General features: G+C 44.6%; 1 protein-coding gene across 2 annotated transcripts in view; it reads right to left on the reverse strand.

Annotated features, from left to right (window-relative positions):
• IKZF4 (IKAROS family zinc finger 4 (Eos)) overlaps positions 1-11,442 on the reverse strand; it is an 11,904-nt gene continuing 462 nt past the window's right edge. The window contains exons 2-8 of one of the 2 annotated variants that reach the window (XM_006897641.1): positions 9,740-9,833; positions 8,399-8,503; positions 6,942-7,202; positions 6,141-6,308; positions 2,864-3,013; positions 2,261-2,392; positions 1-761 (exon numbers count right to left, since the gene is read on the reverse strand). In XM_006897641.1, coding sequence (XP_006897703.1) covers positions 1-761; positions 2,261-2,392; positions 2,864-3,013; positions 6,141-6,308; positions 6,942-7,202; positions 8,399-8,503; positions 9,740-9,833 — 1,671 coding nt within the window. The remainder of the gene's footprint in view (positions 762-2,260; positions 2,393-2,863; positions 3,014-6,140; positions 6,309-6,941; positions 7,203-8,398; positions 8,504-9,739; positions 9,834-11,442) is intronic. The other variant, XM_006897642.1, reaches the window with a different exon arrangement.

Below are 11,442 nucleotides of genomic sequence, written 5' to 3' on the forward strand. Positions count from 1 at the left end.
CTAGCCCACCTTATGCTCCCCCCGGACAATATGAGAAGAGAATTCATACCTATCCTGGCTGTGGTAACCACAGATGTTGCACTCGAAAGGGTCTCTGAAGCCATGGCACCCCATGTGGATAGTGAACATGACATGGTCCAGGAAGAGGATGCGGCAGTGCTCACACTTGAAGACTTTCACAGGTTCACCACTCTCACCCACCACCCGAAGCACTTCCTTGGTGGGGCCTGGGGTGCCCCGTGGTAACCCCTCCTGTGGCTTGGGGTCCTCTTTGGCGTAAGCAGGACTGGGCCGCCCCACCACAATGGTGGGAGGTGGCTGGGGTGGGGGACCCTGAGGGAGGGATACCACCCCCCCAACCCTATCTTCATGGTTGCTTTCTGTATCTGTGGAGTCCTGGCAGCCATTGCTGGGGGATGCCCCAGGGTCAGTCAGGGGACCTCGAGCATGGTAGAGGAGGGGGCCTCCATCGCTGAGGTCTTCAGGTCCCTCACCTGCTTCTCGGGACCCTGAGAGCTCCAATCGACCAGGAAGGGGCTGCATCTGAGTGTAGACAGAGCTGATGACAGGTGTGAGTTCTGAGATGCAACTGGTAGGTGGAAGGCGAAGGGGACGCAGATGCTCTGCACCCACAAAGGCCAGGGAACCTCCAAAGCCAGGTTCCAGGCCATGGTGTGCCACCAACTCCACATCCTTCTCATAGCCACCTGAGTTCACATCATAGGGGAGGTCCGAGAGGCTGAAGCGCATCTGCTTTTCTCCTATGGAGGAGTGAATCTCAGTAGGACTGTATTTGGATAATTTCCCTTAGGATTACATAATATTTTACCCATGGGGCAGAATGTAACAGTATTTGCTACCCCTCATTTTCTTCCCTCAGAGGTCAAGGTCTCTGTGGGCCTCTGTATTCCTAGACTCTAGACTACAATCTTTGAGGAGGACTCAATTCCAACCCACTGATCTTTAGTAATCCCTTCATGACTAAAAATCTCTAGGTCTTTAAAGAGCTAGTGAACAGGGTCTGTTGGAGGAATTATGTATTTATTTTCCTGACTTTAAAAGTCCTTGCATCAAAACAACTATGAGATATCATCTCACCCCAGTCAGAATAGCGAAATATAACAGAACAGCAAGCAACAAATGCTGGCGAGGTTGTGGAGAAACTGGAACCCTTATTCACTGTTGGTGGGAATGTAAAATGGTGCAACCACTGTGGAAGGCGGTATGGCGCTTTCTCAAAAAGTTGCAAATAGAGATACCATTTGACCCAGCAATTCCGCTACTGGGAATATATCCCAAAGAGACCATAACTGACATCCAAGCAGACATATGCACACCCATGTTTATCGCAGCTCTGTTCACAATAGCAAGGAGTTGGAAACAACCCAGGTGCCCATCAACAAACGAATGGGTAGAGAAGCTGTGGTATAGTCATACAATGGAATACTATGCTGCATTGAAAAACAAGGAACTCATTCAATATTATTAAAAATGGGTGAGCCTGGAGGACATTATGCTGAGTGAAATATCTCAGTCGCAAAAGGACAAATATTTCATGCTGCCACTGCTGTAAAATGGGACTGATACCAGGGTGGGGGTAAGACAGAGAAAAACTGGATAAATTGTGTATACTGCACTGAAACAGATGAGGGACTGAATAATTTAAAAGCGATGTATGATAGGGTATTATGGTTATCACAAGAGTCCACAATTAAGGTTGCACAGTGGAATGTACTTGGGGCGGTGGGAGGGGTGTGGGGGGATTGTGTACTGGGGAGGGAGTCTTTTACTTTTGAAAGAGAGGAGCGAACTGGGGTGTGGGGGGAGAGGGCTGGGTGGGGAGAGAAGTGCAGCAATGAATGAATGGAAATCCAAATTCTCTGTAAATGTTCATTAAAATTATTAAAAATAAAATATAAAAAAGAAAATTATATAGAAATGAAAAGAAAAAAAGTCCTTGCAGTCCACACAGATTGCTATTCTCACAAAGTGGAAGAGTCAGGCACACCAGTCCCAGGGCCTTAAAAACACATCCTCCCACTTCACTAAAGCATCTTTAATGATGTGCTTCCTACTTTCTTAAAGCACATCTTCCCATTTCACTTCCCTCCTATTCTGGGGATAGACTGTGCACCAGAGACCATCAATCTTTATTCTTCAACCAAATCTCCCGACCCAGCTGGTCTAAAGGATACCAGAGCTCAGAATTTAGATGAATTGTAGTTTACAGTTTCTATTTCCTCTCCAACAGGACTCTTACCTACAAACTTCTGGGGGGTGGAACGCTTGCGTTTGGTGAGGCTATTGGCAAGACGATCAATGAAAGTTGGCCGCTCAGAGGCTGAGTGCAGCATGGAGTCTGGCACCATCTCCAGATCACGTATCTCGTCACCTAGTGGGAAGGAGGTGGTCACAGACTTAGAGCAGCTATTTGGGGAAGCTCTAATCCAGCAGCCTAGAAGATCACAGTGAAGGATGGTCATGCCCCGTGCCTGGAAAACTGGACTCTGCTTACTTTACCCCATGTAGAGTTCATCCCAGTAACATTTAAGATAATTTGGGGTCAGTTTTATACATTTGACCATTGATTTATTCTTTGTGTTCTTCCTTAATAATGTTAGAGACCTAAACCATATCTTCTACTTATGGATCTCCTTCTAGCACCTACTGCAGGACTTTCATCAGCTAGGGGGTCACTATGAATTGCAAGTGACTAGACAGCACATAACAACAACAGGGTGTTTGCTGTGAGGTACTTGGAAGATAACTATCTCCTTTTGCAGAGGAGGTGCTGAAATCATCCTTATGTGCATTCTCTCTGTCTCAGTCCTCGGCTCCTCAATAGTCCTGCCCACAGTCCCACCTGGTTGGCCAGTCAGAGCTTGGGCTTCAGTGCTGAGACTCTGCAGGTAGTTGTGGCACCGCTCTTTGTGCTCCTCCAGGGTACTTTGCTGTTTGTAGCTTCGACCACAGTAGTTACACTTGTAGGGCTTGCCCACTGTTGGGGAGGAGACTAAGGGGTTGAGAGGAGAAAAATAGTATCAGAGTTTCTGCTATTTGAATCCTGGCCCCTAAAATCATCCAGAAGCAAATGTACACTGATAGAGAAAAGAAGGAATGTTGCTGAGTTGAATCCTTCTGTTTGTTTTCCCTTCCCCAATTTCAGTTGTTAATATGAGTCAAATAGAAGAACAGGGCTAATGTGTAGCTATGTGAAGAGAGAGATTCCAAGGAGTGCATTTTTGGATTTGTCGTGGGCCTCAAGATAGCCAGATTGCTGCTTAAAGGAAGTGAAGACCCAAGGTCTTGGTAGGAGATCGTCCCTGGCAGGCAGGCTGGCCCCACCCCAGGATATCTGAGTCTGGGGCACAGGCTGTGGTTTAACCTTTCCATGTGGCAGATGGGTGTAACTTTTGTTTATCAGACAAGGGGATTTTTTACTCAAGAACTATCTGTTTTGGTTTGGGGGAGAAATTGGCCAGCTGGGGGTGACAGAAGTGAGAACTCTTAGATCTGATGATGTGGGGAGTGGCAGTTTTCAATGACCTTTACTTACACTTTTACCTCCATCCCTAGTCTGATTTTTACTGGTTATTTTATCTTCCTGTCTCACTACACTTCTTTCTACACTGAGGTACCAAGAGATTCCCAGAAAAACCATCATTGATAGAGAAACTCTGAAAAGAAGAAGAAAAATTAATAGAAAGGAAAAGCCTTCAAGGAGCTACTCCCTCCCCCATTAATAAAGAACTGATATTAGAGATGTCATTTCTATTGATGAAAAGCTGAGGAAAAACGGAAATTGTTATTTCCTTTAAAGCTAATCCTTGAGAGATGATATCTGTAAGAGAAATAAGATTTTATATGTTTGATGTATCTCTTGCTGCTATTGTACAGGGAGACAGAAGGTATTGCTAGGGAATTGGCAATCTGGAAATAGTATTGGGCAAGTCTGCTGTCAGAGACCTTTCCAAATTACAGAGGAGCAATGATTTTGAAGAATAAGGTGTGCTGGATTCAGGTCATAGTCTTTTCAATCACTTGCTATGTATCTAAAAGCTGAACACTGAATAAGGATGGCAGAAGAATAATTGATGCTTTTGAAATGTGGTATAGGAGGAGAGTCCGGAATATCTCATGGACTGCCAAAAGAACAAATATGTCCTAGAGAAAAATGCAGCCAGAATGCTCCTTAGAGACAAGGATGGCAAAACTTCATCTCACATACTTTGCTAGCAGAAGCTGTTCCTTGGAGAGGGACATCATGCTTGGAAAGGTGGAAAGTCAGCAAAAAGAAAGGAAGACCCTTGATGAGAGTGACTGAAACAATGACTGTAGCAGGGGGCTCAAGTGTGTCATAGATGATGAGAACAGCATAGGTTAGGTCAGGGTTCAGATCTGTTGTGCATAGGGTCACTATGGGTCGTACTTGACTAGATGACACTTAACAACAACCCCCTACACGCTAGGCTGAACCTTGAGGGACTCAACCTACAGCCATTTTTCTCTTACTCTGTAAACACTAATTTTGGGGATGAGATGTTCACCCAAGACTTTTGGGAAAACAGTTTCCCATTTAGGAGAAGTATGATTTCTTTTTTCTTAAAGTATATGAGACCCAATAATATGTCTGTATTTGATTCTGTTTCTAATAGTCTTCCACAGAACAACAAACACAGCTCACTTCATTTTTGTTAGTAAGAATTTTAGGGGTAAACCATCCCTGTTCTAAATTAGCAGGGAGTGCCACTTCTCTTCTGAGGAAAAAGAGCGTCATTCTTTAGCACTGGACCTGGATGGATCCAGGTGACCAGGGAAAAAAATTGCTAATTTCTTTGTCAGCAAAATGGGCATAATAACATAATAACATCTACTTTGGGTGGCTATGAGTATGTTGTTTTTGTTGTTACTATGTGCCATTATGTCAGAACTGACTCATAGCGAACTATGAGCAGGTTTTCAGAGCCTGTAAGTCGCATGAGAGCTTGCCCTTCTTTCTCCCTTGGGATAGATTGTGGATTTGAGCCACCTGTCTGTGGGTGAGTAGTGCAACTTTTTATGACTGGGCCGCCAGAGCTTCTAGTTTTGACCATACACAAATGAAGTGTTTTTTTTTTATTTTATGAATCATTAATTAACGGTAGTCTCTCAGTACTAAGATAACTTTGAACTAGGTGAATAGCTGGTGAAAGTAGAAGACGGTGAAGTGATTGCACTGTCCCTTAAGTCCTGGCCCACGAAGTTTAGAAGAACGATACTAAGAAAGAAAGAAAAGCTTCTACTAATTCCTTCCCTTCTCTCCTTCTCCTGCTTTTTCCAATTTAAGGCTCCACTTTAAAACCAGATTAGCTCCCAATATCTTCAGGTGAGCCAAAAGCTTAAAATCAGTAAATGCCTGAAAAGTGTTATCTCTCCAGCTGAATAAGAAAGGTGCTGATAAAAAAAGAAAGGAAGATACTGATGAACAGTCTTGGCTGTACTGGAAAACCTTGTTAATCGAACTATACTAGCATAAGTCCAAATACTACCTTTCTGGTACCTTCTGAACTTACCTGACTTTGGATTTACTCTTCCCTCTTAGAATGTAGAACAGAAAGTAGACACTCTTTTTTTATTTTAATGTCTTGTCCTTTTTATGCAGTTTTAGGAACAGGAGAATGGATATTTACAAGAAACCACTATGAAGGAAAGGAAAAGACACTGGTTGCCTGAACTAAGATCAGTGAGGTAAAAATGGAAGCAGGTGTGGGCCTGAAACATTTGGGAGTAGAAAGGTTTCCTTGGCGCTCAGAAAGGAGAGTTAAGTGACACTGAGGACTCGCACTGCTGTGAACTTTAAAAAGCAAAGTCAGGAAAGGTGATGGTAATGAGGCAGGACCATTGTATATGCTCCTTTGCTCCATGTCACAGAGTGTGGCAGACATAAAATACCCTATCAAAGGGTCCTCCTAATTCCCTGTGGGGTCCTGCTGCTCAAGAGAGGGGTTAGATAGGCATGATGATCCCATTTGATAAGTGCTTTCCCTTCAATGACAGACTCTGTCACTCTCCAGATACAGGTAAAGTACCAGCCTCTATTAACTGGCTTTATTCTGACTTCCTTCCCACTTCTTTCCTCTCCCACTGGACTGGTCACTGACCCGAATGGGTACGGAGATGGCCAGTGAGTGCATCACGGCGGCGGCAGGCGTAGTTGCAGAAGGGACATTTGAAGGGCTTCTCCCCAGAGTGCAGCTTGATGTGACGCAGCAGATTCCCCTTTTGGGTGAAGGAGGCACCACACTGGTTGCAGTGGAAAGGCCTCTCACCTGCAAGTAAAAGAAGACTGAATATGAGGAATTTGGAAATTTGGCCTAGTCTGCCACCCTCTGCCCCACCCCACCCCCAAGGTGATCAGAACACATTTCTGAGGGGCAGTGCTGTATCACACACAAAACCTGTTATATAACAATCATTTGGGGACAAGATCCCTTGAGAAGGTGTGGCATGGAGAAGGGGAGGCAGGTCTGGACTACTAGGGCCAAAAGACTTACCAAAAACTGAGCCCCAAAGCCTACTCTGCTCTAGAAGTCAAAAGCCAGAGGAAGCTGAGAGGAGGAGGTATCTGCATTTCTTCCCCTATCCCACACCCCATGAGGTGGGAGAGCCCAAAGATTCTTCTTAAGAAGAATTTTAAAGAAGGTTTTAACACCTTCCCTTGCCCTAAGTTGGAGAAAAATTCTTTTTAGTTTCTTATAACAATTGAGGAAAGTGCCAAATAAGAACAAGTGTGGAGGAGAGTCCATGTTTCACCCCATTTTATTTTTTCAGCTAGAAATTCTACTGAGAGAGAAATGCTGGGAGAGACCCCTCCCTTCCTGAAGACACTCCACTCCCAGTGTGGCCTCTTCCATCTAGCTCTGCCTCAGCCTTTCAGCCCTGAACCCCTAAGGCTTACTCACCAGTGTGACTGCGCTTGTGCACCATGAGTACGTTGGGTCCAATGCAGACCATGCCACAGACATCACACTTGAGCTTGCCATTGGGCAGCCGGATGCCCCCAGGGGAGTGAGGCTCTGGGCCACTCCCATCACAGTAGCCCAGGGGCTCAGACAATGAGTCTTCCACAATCACACTGTCGTCCTTCTCCAGGAGCCGCTCATCTGGCCCGAGCAGTCTACTGGACTCCTCATCGCTGTACATCTCCACCTTGATGGAGTTGGCTGAAGGGTGGATTGATGTTTTTAAGACAGAGATAGATAGAAAGGGGAACCTGTTTCCAGGCCAGAATGGTACTCTTGAAGTCCAAGAAGCTGTCTCCAGGCTATGAAACATTTAGGCCTTCAAATGAGTCAGGTCACCCAGGCCACTACTATCAAGTTGAGTTTGGCTCATAGCACCCTTCCACTGAATTTATGGGGCTGTAAATTTTTATAGAAGGAGATTTCTTACCTTTCTCCCATAGAACAACTGGTGGATTTGAACTACTGACCTTTAGGTTGGCATCCCAACATTTTACCACTACACTACTTGGGCTTCTTTTACCACTACATTACCTGGGCTTCCTTCTAAAATGAGCCCAGATACTAGTATTCCAAGTAGGCATAATTAGGGTCCTGCTGGGACTTAAAGCACCTTTTCTTTATCTCTCACTCATTAGGCAAATAGGCTTCAAGAGAAACAAGTTGTGGTACATAGGATGCCTTCGGTCACTGGGGAGAGAAGGAGGCTGAGGGAGCCTTTTCCTCTATTTTTTTGCCATTAAGAAACATGTCTGACTTAGCCCTGGGCAGGAAGCCAGCAAGAAACAGTGGCGGGAAAATAGTCCCAGTAAGACTGAAGGGATAGCAGTCTAAAAGAGAGGAAAAACTAGAAGACAGACATGGCTCACATTATGCTCCCACCCCAGAAAACTGAACCCCTACATCCTCCCTCCATATAATTCTGGAATGGGGGGAGTGAAGGAAGGAGGAGCCACTGGGGAACAGGCTTTGGCTATAGTTCTGACCTACATTCTTGGCTATTCCAACCATTTAGAGAATGCCACAGATCTAGAGCCAGCTGGGGAGGGGCAGTCATAGGGACCCGGTCTTGGCAGGAGAAAGGGGGAGCAGGGAAGGAGGAAAGGTCCTTCTCTCTATTTCCTGTCTGGCTTTAGCTAGTGACTATTTCTATCTACCTGCTTCTCCAATTCTAGAGCCTTTACCTTATTCCTACACATGCCTCTTTTAATTCCATCCTAATCTAGCAGTGACTCTTCTTTTAGAACCCAGGTAAAACTTGGACACTGAGCTCCTTAGTGATTTAAAGACCGAGCGGGAAACCAGATTGCGTCAGTGATGGGAAAATGGTTGCCAATGGGTCGTGAATGAAGGGCTGAAAATAAATGGGGTGCCCAGAGATAGAAAAGCACACTTACCACTGAGTGAGCGACTGGGAGAAGAGTGCTGGCTGTTGGGAGTGCTTACTGAGGGCCCCACTGGGGCCCCGAGGAACTCCTTCTCCAGAGATGAGTCCCCGCTACCTTGGAGGGAAGCACAAGACAGCAGTTGAAGCTGAAGCTAGAGCCATGTCCTGGCTACTGCTCCATCTTTAAAAACTTCAGTTAAATTTTACAAACATTAATTTCATAGCCACATACAAGGCAGTACCATTGGCAACACCATACCTTGTGCCCCTGCTCGCCTGGGTGCCCGATGCTGACTTCCGTGAGCTTGGTGGCTGGGCCTTGCCCACCCTACCTTTATCTAGGTCTGAGGGGAAGAGCATCACTGCCTGACGTCCACAGGAAGCAGGGCTGGGACTGGGCGGGCCAGGGCAGAGAGGAAAATGGGGGCCTTAGGAGGGAGGCGACTCAGGACAGACGTTCTTCCCTACTGTTCCACTCCGGAGCCCCCAACACCAGGTTCAGTATCTGCAGGAAGGGCAGCTGGAATTGTCCCTGAATCTAATGATAATAATAGTAATAATAATGATAGTAGCTAACATTAATTGAATAACTTGCCAGGCATTATTTTATGTGTTTTAAAGGAATTTTTTAATCTTTAAAATAACTGTAAAGTAGATTAATTCTGAAAATGAGAAAACTAAGGCACAAAATAGGTTATGTGTACTTGGATAAGGGGTCACATTGCTGGCAGTGGTAGAACTGGGTCTGACTACAGATACTAAACATCTCTTATTCCTAACCATCCCTTATACAGCCAATTGGGAATCACTGCTTCAATGATGGGAAGAGGTGGACCCATGAAGACTTTCTAAATGCAACAAAAAGTTGACATCTCTAGAAAGTCTACTATCTGTCCTGATTCTGAGTAAGTATTTACTTCTTGGTGTTCCCTTGACAGTTACATAATCTGTTTATTCTCAGTATTTTAACTTTAATTTATTGCTAACCTGCTTTGGGAAAGTGCATTTTGAGAGTTTCATGTATGTTTTTAAAAATCAGATGACATACCTAAAGATATGAATTATGTCTTTTAAAAAAAAAATCCCTCCCCATGACAATTGTGTGCACAAATATACAGGTGATAAAAACACAAGTAGATAAACACACAGACACATATCACATATATGGATCAACTTAAAAAAGCATAAGTAATAAAATACACATACAGCCTTACACATTATCTCTAACATGAACATGCATGAATGTGTGCACACAGGCCTAATTATGGACTAGAGAGACAAATCCTAAAATCCATCCCTAAAGTCCACCTACTATTAATTTACACAATTGCCCAGCTATGTATATACTTACTTTCACAAAATAAAGATTCCATTATAAAATGGTTGGAGTCTTGGGCCTGAGGCAAGAAATCCGGAACACACCCTCCTGAGGGATCCCTCTCCAGCTTTGGTCAGTGGGAAGAAAACAACCACTCAGGACTTTGGGACCATTTCTCATTCATATCCTCTCCTAAAAGTCCCATTTTCCCCCATCTTAACCCTTGAAATTCTGAGAAAATTTGCTTAATATTGACAGAAAAAGCCAGGGGGCTTAAGTCTCAGTTTCCCAACCAGGGCTCTTGGGTGAACTGTATTTAAAAAAAGAAGACAAAGTTGCCTGAAATCAGAACCACACATACATTGTATTAGTGAGCCTCTCAAAATTGTGGGTTAGACTTACAAATTCAGGCTGAGTTTTAAAATCTGACTTCAACTAAATGTAGGGTTTACTAAAGTTTGAAGGGTTGAAAAGTTATCTTCACATGAGTTTTCAAATGTAAGTGCTGACTTACCCTAAATCACTTGATGTCAGTCATGGGAGAAGTACAGAGTTCTGGGCCCTGGAACTGACAACTCTTTGCTAAAAACTAGTTGGTATAGGACTTCTAGATAAGGTTCCCTCTTGGGACCAGGGGCTATGAAAAATAATTAAAAGCTCTCTCCTTAAGGCCTCAAAATTGGAAGAAGAGCAAGCTCTTCAAGATTTCAAATGGCTCTTTGATGCTGTTACTCTCTCTAGGATAAAGGTAAGAGGGGAAGCAGGCACATCTCATTTTTATGGGGCTAATACATAAAAATGAATCCGTTCCAGGAGTCAGAAATTTCTTTGGGGCTCCAAGGATTTTATGTTCTAGACAGGTGAAAGAGACTAAAATCAGATTTAAGAAGTTCAGCAGTTCCTCTCTCAGCCTTAGAAACCTCAGTGAGGGAATTTTAAATGCTGAGGACTCCCAAGAAATCCCAGACTGTCAAAGCCAAGAATTAAGGTTGCCGTCAGGTCTGAGAAATTTTCTTGTTCAAAGTCATCATAGATTGGCTGAACCCGCAGAGAGCAAAGCCAAATCATGAGGTTCATATCAGGGGAGTAGGAGGTGGGTAAAGGGCAGAAAAGCAAGAGGGTGAGAAAGGAGCTGGGAAAATAGCTAACAAGCTAAATGTGTTTTACATATAGAAGGAGACTAGCCTTCCTTTCTTGCTCTCTTTCCTTGATCCTTTCAAAGAGTAGCTACCTTTAGGGAATAGCCATGAGGTCAGAGAAAGCCCTAAATCTCCACAGTTCTCTGCAAGAAACCTCACCGTGACTGCTTTTCCTTTCTTGACTATGGGTTTCTGAGTGGCAGGATGCTAGCCTGCTAGCCGAGATCAGTGGGCACAGGAGCAAAGAAAGCCGCCCATCTCCAGCTCTATTGTGGGTAGGAGGCTAAGGCCCCTTACATCCCTGTTCCAAGCTTAGGCTAAGGCTGCCAAAGCTCCTCTTCTCCACCTTGATTCTCTCTATTCCCCAATCCCACCCAGGCCTGTCTCAGCATTTCACCCCAGGCAGCTCTTCAGCTGTCCCTAAGGCCTAATCAAGATGTCACCAGTAGCTTCCACTGTCCAAGTCACTGTCTTTGCTTAGCAACACCAAACACCCTTTCTCATCCTCTGGCAAGTCTAAAGAGGAACGCCCCCTCCCCCTGCTCCCCTCCCACCCACCACACACACACACACACACACACACACACACACACACAC

The sequence above is a fragment of the Elephantulus edwardii genome, unplaced genomic scaffold, assembly GCF_000299155.1.
Source record: "Elephantulus edwardii isolate Elephantulus edwardi_28Jun2011 unplaced genomic scaffold, EleEdw1.0 scaffold00212, whole genome shotgun sequence".
Lineage (NCBI taxonomy): Eukaryota > Metazoa > Chordata > Mammalia > Macroscelidea > Macroscelididae > Elephantulus > Elephantulus edwardii.